This window comes from Apiotrichum porosum, assembly GCF_003942205.1.
Source record: "Apiotrichum porosum strain DSM 27194 chromosome Unknown scaffold_13, whole genome shotgun sequence".
Classification (NCBI taxonomy): Eukaryota; Fungi; Basidiomycota; class Tremellomycetes; order Trichosporonales; family Trichosporonaceae; genus Apiotrichum; species Apiotrichum porosum.
This window is the reverse complement of record NW_021167120.1, coordinates 160,185-175,385: the sequence shown is the minus strand read 5'-3', so window position 1 is coordinate 175,385 and position 15,201 is coordinate 160,185. Positions and strand designations below refer to the sequence as shown.

The 15,201-nt window shown below is 60.3% G+C and overlaps 7 protein-coding genes across 7 annotated transcripts; 4 read left to right on the top strand and 3 right to left on the bottom strand.

Moving 5' to 3' along the window:
• Positions 1 to 239: 239 nt before the first annotated feature.
• Positions 240 to 1,532, top strand: RRS1 (Rhodanese- sulfurtransferase; the record flags this gene model as incomplete). The annotated part of the gene is made up of 4 exons (XM_028618233.1): positions 240 to 280; positions 323 to 418; positions 473 to 810; positions 991 to 1,532. The coding sequence occupies 4 exons, from the start codon at positions 240 to 242 to the stop codon at positions 1,530 to 1,532; spliced, it is 1,017 nt and encodes a 338-aa protein (XP_028473189.1).
• A 458-nt stretch (positions 1,533 to 1,990) lies between these two features.
• On the top strand, positions 1,991 to 2,756 carry EHS24_002496 (uncharacterized protein; the record flags this gene model as incomplete). The annotated part of the gene is made up of 3 exons (XM_028618232.1): positions 1,991 to 2,027; positions 2,453 to 2,625; positions 2,727 to 2,756. The coding sequence occupies 3 exons, from the start codon at positions 1,991 to 1,993 to the stop codon at positions 2,754 to 2,756; spliced, it is 240 nt and encodes a 79-aa protein (XP_028473188.1).
• Positions 2,757 to 3,132: 376 nt separating this feature from the next.
• Positions 3,133 to 3,839, bottom strand: EHS24_002495 (uncharacterized protein; the record flags this gene model as incomplete). Its single annotated transcript, XM_028618231.1, has 5 exons — positions 3,133 to 3,199; positions 3,241 to 3,311; positions 3,348 to 3,431; positions 3,471 to 3,755; positions 3,813 to 3,839. The coding sequence occupies 5 exons, from the start codon at positions 3,837 to 3,839 to the stop codon at positions 3,133 to 3,135; spliced, it is 534 nt and encodes a 177-aa protein (XP_028473187.1).
• An 804-nt stretch (positions 3,840 to 4,643) lies between these two features.
• Positions 4,644 to 6,140, bottom strand: RSM23 (37S ribosomal protein S23 mitochondrial; the record flags this gene model as incomplete). Its single annotated transcript, XM_028618230.1, has 3 exons — positions 4,644 to 5,792; positions 5,847 to 5,926; positions 6,035 to 6,140. 3 exons carry the CDS (start codon positions 6,138 to 6,140, stop codon positions 4,644 to 4,646), a joined length of 1,335 nt encoding a protein of 444 aa, XP_028473186.1.
• A 256-nt stretch (positions 6,141 to 6,396) lies between these two features.
• EHS24_002493 (uncharacterized protein) lies at positions 6,397 to 7,884 on the top strand (the record flags this gene model as incomplete). The annotated part of the gene is made up of 2 exons (XM_028618229.1): positions 6,397 to 6,730; positions 6,791 to 7,884. The coding sequence occupies 2 exons, from the start codon at positions 6,397 to 6,399 to the stop codon at positions 7,882 to 7,884; spliced, it is 1,428 nt and encodes a 475-aa protein (XP_028473185.1).
• Positions 7,885 to 9,577: 1,693 nt separating this feature from the next.
• On the top strand, positions 9,578 to 11,386 carry ACU9 (Malate synthase, glyoxysomal; the record flags this gene model as incomplete). Its single annotated transcript, XM_028618228.1, has 4 exons — positions 9,578 to 9,745; positions 9,839 to 9,933; positions 10,000 to 11,090; positions 11,130 to 11,386. 4 exons carry the CDS (start codon positions 9,578 to 9,580, stop codon positions 11,384 to 11,386), a joined length of 1,611 nt encoding a protein of 536 aa, XP_028473184.1.
• Positions 11,387 to 12,259: 873 nt separating this feature from the next.
• On the bottom strand, positions 12,260 to 14,954 carry EHS24_002491 (uncharacterized protein; the record flags this gene model as incomplete). Its single annotated transcript, XM_028618227.1, has 9 exons — positions 12,260 to 12,264; positions 12,305 to 13,405; positions 13,511 to 13,642; positions 13,694 to 13,778; positions 13,838 to 14,034; positions 14,086 to 14,238; positions 14,512 to 14,619; positions 14,673 to 14,773; positions 14,902 to 14,954. The coding sequence occupies 9 exons, from the start codon at positions 14,952 to 14,954 to the stop codon at positions 12,260 to 12,262; spliced, it is 1,935 nt and encodes a 644-aa protein (XP_028473183.1).
• Between the last annotated feature and the right edge of the window lie 247 nt (positions 14,955 to 15,201).

The following is a 15,201-nucleotide window of genomic DNA, read 5'->3' as shown; positions in this document are numbered from 1 at the left end:
AGCAGATTGGCCTGCCGCGGCCTGGCGCCCTCCCACCCACCCACACCCCCGAGCGAGTCCGAGAGGCCGTACACTGGCGTCCAAGCCAGGCGGGCCATTCTATTATTTTTTGTACATTTTATTTTACATTTATCCCGTCCATGCCATTATTTCTGAGCGGCGAAGTGTTGGTGACTTGTTGAGAGGACAGAGCCAGCAGTGACAAGGCTCCAGTTACACCATCTGCAGAGCAAACAACCATGGACGTCTCGCAGCAACTGGCAGACTACGCAGCCGCCAAGTAAGTACACTGCAAACCGTTTGCTTGAGCTGACCCACCCAGCGCGGCCGAGGTGCTTGAGCGCCCCACCCCCGTCGAGCTTGACACTGGTCTTCTTGCCGCCTACGACACCACTCCCGTGGACGCCGACGAGTACAAGTGAGTCTGAAGCATTATCCTTGGGGCCTATACAACCACTAACACACTTTGTAGGGCCGCTCTCGAGCCCCACCTCCTCGCCCTCACCCTCACCTCGACGCAGGCCCTCCTCGCCGGCCTCTTCTCCCTCCCGACCAAGTCGTCCGAGCACGGCCCCGTCGCTCAGCTTGCCGACCCCACCTTTGTGCTTCCTCGCGAGAAGCCCCTGCCCAAGCCCAAGCCTCTTACCAAGTGGGAGCGCTTCGCCAACGCCAAGGGTATCTCGCACGTCAAGAAGGACAAGAAGGTCTGGGACGACGAGCGCCAGGAGTGGGTCGCCCGCTGGGGCCGCGACGGCAAGAACAAGGACGCCGAGGACCAGTGGCTCCACGAGGTCAAGAACAACGGTTCGGGTGAGTTCAAGTGCACCGAGTGCATTAGATATGCACGGCGTGGAGGAGGAGGAGGAAGAGGAGTCGGTATGCGTGTGGTTGGTTTGGACACCGCGATACCCCCGTTGCCACCCAAACCTTCAAAAGCTTCTCAACCTCCACCCGGAAGACCCTATAACATCATTTACTGACACTCGGCAGACCCCACCATCGACCCCCGTGCCACTGCCAAGGCCGAGCGCAAGGCCCGTACCGAGAAGAACGCCAAGCAGCACGCCCGCAACCTCGCCGAGGCCGCTGCCTCCCCCCTCTCCACCCTCGACCGCAAGCCCACCGCCGGCACTGCCAGCCAGGGTGAGAAGGCCAACGCCCGCTCCATCCGCAAGGCCGAGCTCGACCGCGGCATGCTCGTGTCCAAGGTCTCGACTGCCTCGTTGGGCCGCTTTGACAAGTCGATCGAGGGCGAGCCCCGTGTCAAGGGCATCAAGCGCAAGTTTGAGACCAACCTCGGCGACCACGCCAGCGAGAAGGCCTCGGCCATGGACGTGCTCAACCGCCTCGGCACCGCCGAGCGCAAAAGGGCCCCCAAGAAGGGCGGTTCGGGTGTCGAGGGTGGCGTCAACACCCGCAAGGCTGTCCGTTACGAGGAGCGCGCCGCCCAGCTCGCCAACCGCCGCGACGGCAAGAGCGGCGGTGGCCGTGGTGGCCGTGGCGGCAAGAGTGGCCGCGGCGGCCGCAAGTAAGCAAACTGTGTATACTTGCGGTGGTGGTGGTGTGGAAAAAGCGGGCGCGTTCAGCGACCGCGGCGAGAGAGATCCGAGCCGAGGTGTCTCTCGCCATGTCACAGAATGGAGACGCGCATCTCCTGTGAGCGAGGACTGGAGCGGAGCGGAAAGACGAAGAGGCGTCCGCGTCCGACACGTGTATGTACATTCTCTAGATGCATATGGCCGGCTGGCCGTCGCAATCCTGCAAACAAGCAAGCTGCTACAGCGAGCGGGAAACGGCGGAGAGCATGTGAACGACCTGTGCTGGTCCTAATGAAAGGAGCATTAGAAATTTTATAATCGGCCTAAAGGTTTTTGTTAACGACGACCACGTGGATATACTTCCGTGATCGGATCCAAGCTCGTCGTTCTTGTCCTCCGACTTTTCTGTTGTTGCAAGGCTTGGAAGTAATCTCTAGCTCATCGAATACACCATGGCTGCCACCCGCTTCAAGGTCCGCCCTACCAAGAGTGAGTCAGAAGTGCATGCGTCGTGCATGTCCATGCGGACGCTCTGCGAGGGGTGCTTTTGCTGACACTGCCTCTCCCTTGCCCTTGTCCTCGACCGTCTCGCGACCTAACCCGGCTTCCTTCCGTCCGACTCGTCCTCGCTACGCACCTGCCATTGATGGTGCTTTCGCGGCCTGTTACGTGTTCTTGGTTTGCCTGACTGCTTGGAACCTGTGTTTCTTTGCTATTTTGCGCTCCCGCGTTCCCCGTCACATCTCCACCTTGTCTCGACCTGCACCTCGTCGCGGTATCCCGGCCGACTCCAACTGTCTGTCATCTACTCTGATGCCATCTACCACCTTGACATCTACCCACAAACGTCCCCTATAACCCCCATTTTCCGTCCCCCCTCTTCCTCCCCGAACTGCTCCATCTCCCTCCTCCAGAGGTCCTCAACATCGCCTGCGCGCCCGAGTTCTCGGCCATGCTGGCATGCTTTGCGTCGACCGGCGACCTCCGCCACCAGAACGTCGGTACGGCCGGCTGCGCCGACGCCGCCAAGGCCCTGCATGCGTGCATGGCCAAGCCGCGTAACGTCCGTGCTGCGCGTGTACCCTCTGTGAGTGACGGAAAGGATGCCACAGTGGAGACAAGGGTGTCCAATGATGTGGTTGGGGTTGGGGTTGGGGTTGTGGACATCATGACTGACTTCAATCCCAGATCAACCACGTTCTTAGCAAAGTCAAGTAGACCCACATCAAGACCCTGTATCACATGCACTGCTTCAATCTGGAACAAAATATATCGAGTTGGGGGAGGGCGGAGACATGGGGGGATGAAAGGGCGGCCACACGCGAAAGCGACGCCAACGCTTCGGCAGGCATCAGGTCTTTTGGTATCGCTGGCTCTTTAGCGTCACCCGGCGGCTTGTTTACTAACCACTTGCTGTCTGGTTGCGTCTTGCCTACTGACAGTCTCCAGCGCTGACGTTCCACACGTCACGAACGTCATTGAATTTGCCGATGAGGCGCACGTGTTAAGGAGCAAACACGGTCCGTAATCTACATGCCATGATCTTGTAAAAGTCCTCAGTAACCACCTCGTTTACACAATGCCTCCTGCCACCTCACCTCTCATTCTCAAGCGCATAAGGAGCCCAGCCCGGGATCTTCTGACGGTAATTGGCCTCGATCCTGCTGCGTTAGCCTTGCAAGGCCCTATAGGAATCACCAACCTGGCGGCGAGGGCAGGGTTGCCAAGCAGGGTGTACCTGTGGTGAAGCCATGTGCGGGTGTTGTTCAAGCGCTGCAATTTAGCACGCCGTAACGGGCGACTGCCTACCTCCGTGTGCGCCTGACACATGGGGACACCACGCTTCTTCATGCGGGCGTTGAAATGCGCCAGTCGGATGTACTGGTCACGGAGCTGCCGGGTCAGCACTTGGAGACCACGCTGATCACTAACACGGAGGCAAATCCTGTCACGGACGACAGCGGCGTTGAGCTCCTCTGGGGACATGGTGGTCCACGGGGTCGGTTCATCGACGTCCATGGCATCGTCCACCGCCTCACCGGCCGTCGTCGTCGTTGTGGTCGTGGTGGTGTGGCCGTGGTGGACCTCATCCGGACCCGCAATAACGGTATTGCCGATGAGCACGTCCCTGTAGCTGGGACGGGCGCCGGCCACGACGGACGGGTGGCTCGCGACGGGGCCGCCCCCAGCAGAGGTCTTGTTGAGGGGTGGCCAGTCCTGAGGCAGAGGGTCAGAGGATGAAGTGGATGGCTGTGCATATACCATAAGACTCACGATGTTGCTGTTGTCGTGGTTGGCCATGATGAGTGGATGGGATGAAGAAAGAAGAGGTGGGTGACAAGGAAGAGGGATAGGGGACGGGCGCATTGCTGGCTCGGAAGCAGCCAAGGAAGCAACCAAGGAAGACGATCAGAAGGGGCCAACAATTGCTGCAAAGGTGCAAAGGCGAGCATGGGCCACGTGCAGCTTTGATGTAGTTAAGGACACGTTTGGCGAAGGCGACAGTCTGTTCATTGGCCGACGCAAGGAGGTCCTGCAACTCCGTGGCAGCCAGGTACAACATCGGATGGTGCGCGCTGGTACGGCTCCAAATTGTACTCGCCCACGACTGAGAGTGGCATGGAGAGTGGCCACAGCAACATACAGGTGGCTGTCGAAAGCAAGTGTGTTCACCACGATGCTTTTTTGGTGGGAACAAACAAGGCGGAGTTGTGATGTCAGATTATAGTTGCAGTGCGATCAGCGAGCTGGGAGCCGCGCAGGAAACCGGTACGGAACAGTGTCAGTGCATCAGTGCAGGTTGTGGATCCGGGTCTTTGACTGCGTTTGAACCGATGCCGCACAATGTGGCACTGCCTCATACCGATATACCGAAGCAGCTCACGCTCGTCTCGTCGACCCCAGCGGTTGGGAATTACCACGTCGGATTTTACTGCGCCGCTTGATCCGGGGCAAGCGGGTCCACTGGCGGATCGTGTACAGTCGGATCGTGCACAGCCAGTGTCTTGATTGCTTCCTGTGGAGCAATATGCATGCGAATCTAGTGGCTACGACAATTCCCCCTCTGTCTCAATGATCTCCCGCCCGCCCCTCTCGTCCACCTTCTTAGACAATGTAGCTGGCATGCGACAGAGTCCACCCACGGACCATCTCCTGGGGGTTTCCGGCCGACTGGGCGAGGCCGTTGACAAACACGTCGTCGCTCTTGTTGACGGTCCAGCCCTTACGGGTCCAGAGGTCGTACATGCCCGCGGCCTCGGCACCGGTCATGCCATAGGGCACGGCAATGGTCTTGATGCCCGACTTGGCGTGGGCGAGGTGGTACTCGTCCAGCTTGGTGTAAGGGCTCACAGCGGAGCGGGTCTCGAGGTTGAGGCCCGAGAGGAACTCGGCCGTGGGCAAGTAGTCTGTGGCCGAGAGCGAGGTCGAGCCGACGATGGCGCCCTTGGCAAAGTTCTTGTTGCCAGTGAGGTACTGGAGCAAGAGACGCGGGGTGGACAGGTGGTACGACTCGAGGAGCGAGTAGTCTGGCTTGCGGTATTTGGTCCTCTGGAAAAGACACTGCACGTCGTCAATGGCGAACAGGACCGGGACGGAAGTCTGCGTTGCGAGCGCGTCGAGGACAGCCTCGAGGACGGGGACGGCCAAGCGCTCGTCCTTGGCACCGGCAGCCACGAGTTCGGAGAGCTTGGCGCCCTCGGCGAGCTTGATGGTGGTGCCAACCTCAACAGCCTTGGCGAGCTTGATGGACGCCAGACGGTCCTTGTTGATGGACTGGAGCTTTTCCAGGAGCTGCGCGGCAAGCTGGGTCTGGTGGAACGTCTGCGATGCGTCGTCGTAGGCAAACGCCGAGCTCGAGTCGACCCACTTGCGCGCCTCGGGCTCGTACAGGACGACCCAGCCCGACTCGAGGGCGTACGACACGGCCTGGATGAGAAGCGTCGACTTGCCCGACCCGCGCGCGCCCGAGAGCACGTAACGCGAGTCCTTTGACGAGCCGGCCTTGGCCGCGTCGAGCGTCTTCTTGAGGTCCACAGTCGACTGGCGGATCACAGTTGCCGGGCTGCCGTAGCCCATCTCCTTTGCAATCTTGCGCGGGAGGCCAAACGAGTTGAGCGAGCGCACAGTGTCGTTGGGGTAGGTCGAGGGCTTGCCGACGTTGGCGACGGTGAGCGACTCGGGGTACAGCTGGATATAGTCGCTGACGTCTGCGGGCGCGTCGACGTCGGCCGGGCGGAGGGCGATACCGCCGACCTGGGACCAAGTTAGCACCGTGTCTGCCACACCTTGAACAAGGACTGTACTCACCTTGATACGACCACCACCACCGCCGGTAGCGACCTTGGGCTTCTTCATACCGCCGAGGGTCTGCTTAACCATGCGCTTGTCTAAAAGGGTTTGTCAGCAAACAGTGTACAGTGTCTCGCCTGTGGTGTGCACTGGACTGGAGGTTGCTTCCCGACTTTTTCCCAAAAGTCGGGCAACACACAACTCACTGGCAGCAGGCTTGGCGGCAAGGACCTGGGTCGAGGTAGCGAACGCGCGCGAAGTCGACGCGGTGGCCGACGCGGTGCGCGCCAGCACGGGGGTGAGGAGGGACATGGTGTCGGCTGGTGGAGGGGTATTAATGGAGCTGCTCAATGTTCAGCCTGTGGCCTCGTCTTGCGACCGTTGACTTGTGGTCCATTGGCGAGGTGTCGGAGGCGTGCGGGCACATTTCGGGAGAAATGATAAAAGAATAATGGCGGGGATATTCAAAAAGTTGCCTCTGCGGTGTGGAGGTTGGTCCACTGCATCTTTGTGTTATGCTGAATGAAGCTGCGTGCAATACGACATCCACACATCCATCTCCACCACCATGCGTGCCAGCTCGTCACGCACCGCAGCCGCCACCCCGGCGACCAAGCCCTACGACCGCCCGGCCAAGGCCTCGTCGTCGGCCAAGAGCAAGGGCAAGGGCAAGGCCACTGCCACTGCCCCCGTCGTCGACGGCGCCGCCAACATTGGTGCTCCGGCTCAGCACTCGCAGCCCTCGCGCAAGGGCAAGAAGGCATGGCGCAAGAACGTCAACGTGACCGAGGTCGAGGATGCCCTGGAGAGGAGCCGCGCCGAGGAGCGTGTGACAGGTGGCAAGATTGCGGACAAGAAGGACGGTGACCTGTTCACGGTGGATACGACCGGTGATGTTGAGGGTGAGTGGCGAGACCGTGTCGTGTGCGAGACCGTGTGGGGTGCTAACTTGTTTCCTCCAGTGGCCAAGAAGGTCCGCACCAAGAAGCCCCTGCGCTCGCTCGCCATCCTTGCCGAGCGCTCCGCCGTTCCCTCGCTTGCGTCGCGCGTCGCCGCCCCCAAGCCCCCCAAGGTGTCTGTGACCGCTGCCGAGAAGGCCCGTATGCGCCGTGTCGCCCGCAGGACGGTCGACGACAGCACTTCTGCCGACGTCAAGGCCGTTGGCACTGCCACTACGGATGCATGGGCTCGTGCCGCTCCTCAAAAGGGCCTTGCTGGTGGCTTTGGCGACGAGGGTGTCATTGTCCACAAGGTCAAGGCGCCGATCACCCTTGCCAAGCAGCGTGCTATGCGTTTCGCCAACGTCCGCGCCCAGGACGCCGACGAGCTCCCCACTGCTGGTGTTTCGTACAACCCCGCGGCCGCGGCGCACGCCGCGCTTATCGCCACTGCGCTCCAGGAGGAGCAGGAGCGTCTGGCCAAGGAGGACAAGGAGGCCCAGGAGATTGAGACGCTCGGCCAGGTCGTCGAGGGCCGTCGCGCCAACGCCGACACCGAAGACATGGTCAACGGCATGCGTATTGGCCGCGCCGACGGTGTGCCCCTGGACGCTTCGGACGACGACGATGACGAGGCCGAGGCCGAGGACGCCTTCCGCCCCAAGCAGACCAAGCGCAAGACCCAGGCGCAGCGCAACAAGTCCCTGCGCGCCCGCGAGGCCAAGGAGGCCGCCAAGCACGAGGCCACGCGCAAAAAGATGGAGAAGCACGTCGCGGCCGCCAAGGCGTTCAGCAAGTCTGCCGAGGCGCGCAACAAGGCGCACGCCGAGTCTGCTCGCCAGCGCAAGGCTGCGGCCGAGGCGCGCGAGCGTGCGGGCTTCACCGGCGGCGAAAAGGTCGGCCGTCACCGTGTGGGCAAGAAGGCTGTGGAGGTGCAGCTGGGCGAGGACCTGGCCGAGAGCCTGCGCCAGCTCAAGCCCGAGGGCAACTTGTTCAAGGACAGGTTCCTTTCGCTCCAGCGTCGTGCCCTCCTCGAGCCCCGCGCTCCCGTCTTGCCCAAGCGCCGCACGATCAAGACGAAGGAGTACGAAAAGCACGCATGGAAAAAATTCAAGTAGGAGGAGGACGTTCTCGCAGGCCAAGAAGGTCGTCTTGGAGACAAGAAGGTCGACTTGGACGAGTGGAACGAGCGGAACCACCGACTCGCGTTTTTTTCCATACATTTTCGCCGATTTTCTTCCCTTTTTTTTGCCCGGATTTTGGATGTGTCTGTAGATGTAACCCTGATACCATGCATGTGTGAGCACGCCACGGAGGTGTGGAGGTGAAGCATGTGTTGTGTTGTGCATGCTGTGGGAGACTCAACTGTTGGTAACGAGTGGTGCGACCCGGTGGCCACAGGTCACGTGACATTTTGGTGGCTGTCCGCGACACACCTGCTCATGGTGTATCGACATCGTGACGTAGCTGACTCGCACACGCAATAGAAGCACTCACACCCTCGTGAAGACTCTTGTCTTGCCCTCCGCCAGCATCGACGGAATGCTTCTACGGTAATCAACAATGGAACCCCGCCAACGCCGAGGACAAGACCACTCTTCAAACGTCATTGCCGTGCCAATGCCGCCGGCGCCCCATCCCCAGGTGCATGGCAAGTGGAGGTCTCGGCAGGTGGGCAGCAGGTAAGTTATCAAGATCTAGGAAACTGCGACGCACGCGGCGGCCTTCTGTGGTTGCTGCTGGACTGTGCGAGAGGGCGCCCGGTGACGGACGGACGACTGATCTTGGACGAGTGAGATAATGCCCCGCTGACCTCCACTTGCGGCGCTCCGCATCTGGAGGGTTTAATTTCCACAGAATCAACTTGGTCCCGCAGTCGTGTTCCTTTGATTGTATTTTTATTTTCCAACGATTCCAACGATCCAAACGCCTCCCCTGCTCCGCCGCCCGCGCGCGTAATCCAAGACACAAAACAAAGGCTCAGAGACAGGACACAGTCTGCTTTTGTCGGCGTCGTCCGCGGCATGAGGGGGCTCCCCCAGCCATTAGGTTTTGGTTGTCTTGGGTGTCATCATTTGCTCCGGCCGGTTGGGTACCCACCCGGTGCACATGAGCCTGCTCTTTGTTGAGCCGAGCCGCACCGGTTCACATGGACATGACGTACCCGTAGTGCAGCGCCATCGTTACCAAAGGTGGTGTGTGCATGCATTCTGCGATCCATGCATGCTGTAGCAGCACACAACTCTCTCGCAGCCGTCGCATTCTCCGGTGTCACTGATAAACGCTGTCCAGTATGCTCCCCCAGCTGTGATACCGGACTAGAAGTGCACGCACATTGGCTGGGGGCTCTGGACGATGGCTGCCAGAAACACACTATGGAGCACCGATATGACCGTTCCCGTGCCATAGGGTGGATTTTTATTTGGCAGCGGGCACAAGGTGGAGGTCGGAGAGACTACGATTGGCGAATTTGCCCGCCCACATCGGGCCTCCCGTACGGCACACGAGCCAAGGCATGCACAGGCGAACAGCTCGAGCCGATAGCGGCCGACAGCAACCTCCACTTCTGAGACCTGGTGGCCGGCTACGCCTCGTTCCGGTTGGAGGCTGGGCGGAACGAGCGTGTTACCCGGCGTCATTTCATCTCTCACTCCACACCTCTTGCGCTCATTCATAAGGACCGGGCGGACTCTCTTTCATCCCCCAGTAACATTCCTGCGTCCTTCACACCCATAAAGGAGACCCCCCCTTCCGTCTCGACGCACTCTCTCTCCCCTCACTCCTACTCCACACCACCAACCCGTCGCCACCATGTCGCTCCCCGCCGGTGTCACCATCACCCTCCCCATCCCCTCGGGTGCTGAGAAGATCCTCACCCCCGAGGCCGTCCAGTTCCTCACCGTCCTCCACCGCACCTTTGACAAGCGTCGTCTCCAGCTCCTCGAGAACCGCAAGAAGGTCCAGGCCGAGCTCGACAAGGTGAGCGTTGCGAAATGTGGCGGTGAAACTCCCACCCACCGCACATACCCGAGATTGCCACTTGCGTAGCCGAAGCTGACAGCTGGTTCCCAGGGCAAGCCCCTCAACTTCCTCCCCGAGACTGCCAACATTCGCGCAGAGGCTTCGTGGGCATGCGCTCCCCCCGCACCTGGTCTCGAGGACCGTCGGTGAGTACCAACAAGCACTGGGCGATAAGCTCGTTTCCAAACATTTTTCCCTGACGCCACATGCAGCGTCGAGATCACCGGCCCCACCGACCGCAAGATGGTCATCAACGCGCTCAACTCGGGTGCCAAGACGTTCATGGCCGACTTTGAGGACTCGAACTCGCCCACCTGGGACAACATGGTCCTCGGCCAGGTCAACCTCTACGACGCGGTCCGCAACCAGATCGACTCGGTGATCGGCGGCAAGGAGTACAAGCTCAAGCCCAAGCACGCCGTCCTGCTCGTGCGCCCCCGTGGCTGGCACCTCGAGGAGACCCGTTTCCTCGTCGACGGCGCCCCCATGTCCGGTGGTCTCTTCGACTTTGGTCTCTACTTCTTCCACAACGCCAAGGAGGCCATCGCCCGCGGCTTTGGCCCATACTTTTACCTCCCCAAGATGGAGCACCACCTCGAGGCACGTCTCTGGAACGACGCCTTCAACCTCGCCACTTCGTACATTGGCGCGCCCCAGGGCTGCATCCGCGGCACCGTCCTCATCGAGACCCTCCCGGCCGCCTTCCAGATGGAGGAGATTCTCTACGAGCTCCGCGAGCACTCGTCGGGCCTCAACTGCGGTCGCTGGGACTACATTTTCTCGTTTATCAAGCGCCAGCGTGCCCTCCGCTCGGCCGTTTTCCCCGACCGCACCGACGTCACCATGACCGTCCCCTTCATGTCCGCCTATGTCTCCCTTCTCGTCCAGACCTGCCACAAGCGCAAGGTCGCAGCCATGGGCGGCATGTCGGCCCAGATCCCCATCAAGAACGACCCCAAGGCCAACGACGCCGTCATGGACAAGGTCCGTGCCGACAAGCTCCGCGAGGTCACCGCCGGACACGACGGTACTTGGGTTGCCCACCCGGCTCTCGTCCCCATCGCCATGGCCATCTTTGACGAGCACATGAAGGGCCCCAACCAGTACTTTGTCCGTCGCGAGGAAGTTAGCGTTACCGCCAAGCAAATTGCCGACCCGAAAGTCCCCGGTCAAGTCACCGACGTCGGTGTCCGCGAGAATGTCTCCGCCGCGCTTTCTTACTGCGCTGCTTGGATCTCTGGCAACGGTTGCGTGCCCATCAACAACTTGATGGAAGATGCCGCAACGGCGGAAATCGCTAGAGGTAAGCGTCTTTTTTGACGTTGTAGAAGCTGACAAACAGTCCAGCTGTGGCAGTGGGTCAAGTACGGCTCGAAGACCAGCTCCGGCAAGCAGATCACCCCGGCGTACCTCAAGCCTATTTTTGCTGAGGAGTCTGCCAAGGTCGCGTCTATCAAGGGCATCTCTGCCGACCACGTGCGCATCTCGTCCGACTACATGCTTGCCCAGGTCCAGGCTCAGTGGCCCAGCGAGTTCTTGACGAGCGACCTCCAGGGCCACCTTGCCGGCGGCTCGGTTGTCCGCAAGGCCGGTCTCTAAAGATTTCGTCGAGGGGGGAGGAAGTGTTTAAAAAAGCAGCAAGCAGTTGTTTTGTATATATAGCAGTCTATGCATGGTTCACAGAAGCGATAGATGCAGCAATGGGGGTTGAAATGGTTGGCCTGGACCTCGTCGTCGCCAACAAGCTCGACAGACGTGAGGGAAGCAGAATGCGGAAGAGTGCCACATGTGTTGACAACAGCAATTCTGCCCAGAGCAAGCGTGCGAATGCCCGCCGCCGTCGCGCCACTTGTGGTTCTCCCTATGACGACTTGAGGACATGCTTTCTGCTGACATAATCGCCTTCGAGCGATGTCCTAGCACTATGGATGGCCGGGTCATCCGGTTGGTGTGAGGTTCGCAGTCGTCCTCAAGAGTCCGGCACGTCGCCTTGGTAGTCAGGTGGGGACGAAACGCACTGCCAAAAACCGAAGTCTTCTTATCCTCGACATCCACGTTTTCCTGTCCCTGGAAGGTGCTCGTCGCCATGGTGGTGCTCATCGTCGTCCATCCGGGCCCGCCCGGTGTCAAAGTCGGAGTGGGTGAACATGGTGTGGCATTCGGTCACAGTAGTCACAGTCCTCAAGTATGCACACCACATGTTCAGGCGCATTGGATCTGTGCCGCGCCGCCTTGGGTGAACCTGCTGGAGATCATGTCTCCCATCCACATAGATGGGAAAGCAGCCGGACGGACTTGCGCCCTGTTGGAGCTGGTGGTGCGCGGTATCAAATATGTTTGCACAGACCCATGTCTAGCATTTAAATCGCAATTTCTGCAATTATTCGTTCCGACAGTGTAGAGGCCAGGATGTTCTGTTGGTACATGCCACCAAATGCATACAAACTCCTTCTCCGCCACTGAGGCCTCAAACTACACTGCAAGGTTGTCTTGACTTCGTTCTAGTACAAACCGTACCAGGCTGAAGCGTCTTGAGCTTGGGGCCGGTACCCGGCTCGGGCGTCTTCCCCTCTGTCAGGCGCTTCAGACTGCGGAGCTCGTCGGTACGGCCAAGGTCTGCCCTAGTCTTCACCTTCTTCTGGAAGGTACCGGCAGCCTTGCTCTTTTCGCGCGAGTTCTTGTTCAAGGCACCCTCATGGGCGAGGCGGGCCTTCTTCTCCTCCGCACTCTGGTCGTCGCGCTTCTTCTCGCGGTGGGTGCGGCCGTAGCTGTTCCAGTGGGTGGTGTTGTCGGTCTTGCGTGCGGCCGTCTCCTCGGGGTTCTCCTTGCCGCGGACCTCGGCCGTCTTGGCGCGCTTGAAGGTGTTGTTCGTGTCGAGGGGGACACGGCGCTCTGCGGGAGACTCCTTGGCCTCGCGCACGCGCCTGAGGGCGAGCTTGTGGGCCGCAAGGTCGTCGAGCTGAGCACGGGAGGCGTTGGCGCGGAACTTCCGCTGGCGGTCGCGGCTCCTGGCCCGACTGAGCTCGAGGCGTTCACCGGCGGTGTAAAATGACACCTTCCTCATGCCCTGCGACGCCGGCGACTCGGTGTTTGTACCAATGTGCGCGGTTGTCGGCCACCACGGCATTGGCTTGGATTTCATCCAAACGTCGAGCCATTCATGGCGGACTGCTTCCACATTGTGCTGGATCGAGATAGCGAGGGCGACGAGGAGACCACGGTTGGTGAGCTTGACGTCATCCAGGATGACACCAAAATTGGTGTACGCGACGAGGTCGCCCTTGTACTTGGCTGAACAGCGGTAGAAAAAGTTCAGTTTCACCTTCTTGCCGTTCTTGCCGTTCTTGACGTGCTTCTTAACTTCAAGGGCGAGGCGGATCTTGGCCTTGTGGGACTCGTAGCGCAGAGGCACACCATGCTTGCCCTTCTTCGTCGTGGGGTTCTTCTTCGCCTGCGTCTTGGTGGGGGTTGGGCTGGCGGCCTGGGATTCTCCTTCGTACTTGAAGGGGCGGCCGTCCTCCCGGACATGGAGCAGAGAGTACATTCCCCAGCAGGAAAACCTGTTGATGGGACACGCCGCCGCCATGTTCTGGACGTGCGCGACTGTCGGGGGCTTGTCTGTCGCCAGTGACGTGAGTTCATCGGGGGAAGTGCCGGCCAAAAAAAAGCGGAAGCGGTCCTCGGCAGTGACGGTCTCCTCAAGAAGGATGCCTCAGGCGGCACGCTTTGCGACCGCGAGGGATTGCTCAAGGCTTGCCATAAAACGGGTGCGGAGAATGTCCATCTTGGGATGTGGCGGGCTGGACTGGACATGCTGGCTGGCGAGGGGTGCATCTTGCCAAGGCTGGATTTGATCTGAAAGGACTTGTCAGTGACATGGGGGACACCACAAATGTGTATACTCACCTCCTCTGTCGTGCTCTTTAGCAGCCATGTCGCGGCCGCGGCCGCGGAGAACGTTGAGCTTGGATTCCCACGCCGCGACCTGGGCCTCCGTAATGCAGAACGTTGGCTGTTGTCAGCGATCTAACCCTTCTTACCCTAACTCACGACGGCGTTGGTGTACGTTGCACCATCGTCATCCGCCTCCTCTTTGGCCTTGGCCTTGCCCTTGCTGCCGGCCGCCAGGAGTTCCTCGTCGTCGATGGCCTTGAGAAAGGAATAACTGGCCTTCTCTTGGGCCGAGTCCTGCTCGTCGTCGACCTCGCCGCTGTCGCTTTCGTTGTCCTCGTCGGAGAACTCGTCTTCTACGATGGTGTCAGAGTCTACCACGTTTGGGCACAAGGAGGGGCACGTACCAAAATCGGCAATGGCGCACGTGCGGTTCGCCCACTCCTCAAAGTCGTCCTCCGAGTCGTGGTCGTCGTCCGTCTCCGAGTCACCTACGCCGTCCGCCTCCGCGTCAATATCCTCGTTGCCGATACCGTCAAAGAGAGCGGCAATGTCGGCGGCTATGCGGCGCGACTTGGAGGCGCTTGACGTTTCGGGGTTCTGTTCATGTCAATGAATCTTCTCCAAGCCGCCAAGAGTGGGTAACTGCAAAGAAAGGCGGGGAAGGTGAGTGTGGCTCGAACACCACCCTCCAAGCCACCATGCCCAGCCGTCATCACCGCCATGCCTCTCCCAGTTCCGGCTGGTTGAGCCACCAGGAGGAAGGAAAGACAGTGAGGGACGCAACGGAAGACGAGGGAAGGTGGGGAAGACACGACGGAAAGATGACTCACCTGGTCCGAGGCGGCCAGAGTGGGCCAGGAGGAGGCGGACTGGGCCGGCTGCGGCAGTGTCTGTCATCGAGTTGTCCTCAGAAGGGTCCCGGCAAGTGGTGACCACCGCTGCAGTGATGACCATTGACAGTGGTGGCGACTGGCTGAAGAGGAAGACTTACCGGTGCTTGGGCGCTGGACCCAATGGCTCACGACGAGCTGGTGCCGAGGAAGACCAGCAAAGGCAAACGGGTCTGGCGGAGTCAGCTCTTCGCCCTCACCGCTCACCACATGGAATGATTGGCAGTATCGTCGATCCCAGGAGGGCGAAGGTAGGTGGTAATGGAGGCATTACGACGGCTGGGATGCCACACCGACAAGAGGAAGAGAAGAAGGTGGCGTGTGACTCACGGGTTCCTTGCGATTGGGGTGGCCTTGCGGCCAGCCTTGGGGACGGCAACCATCGTCGTCAGTGGAGGTTATGCCCCCGCCGATGTGATCGATGGATGCGTTGTTACCGTTGCCGGAACGCCTATGGAGAGATTGGGGGACGGCGGGGAAGGAGCGGGTAGTCGGGGTGATGGTGGGGGGAGGGTGTGGGATGGGCAGTGTGTGTATGGAGAGGGGGGGGGGGGGGGGGGAGGGAGAGCGTGCTCGATGCCTATGGCACAGGGCAGCAATGCTTGGAGGGGAGAGGGGGAGGGAGGGAGT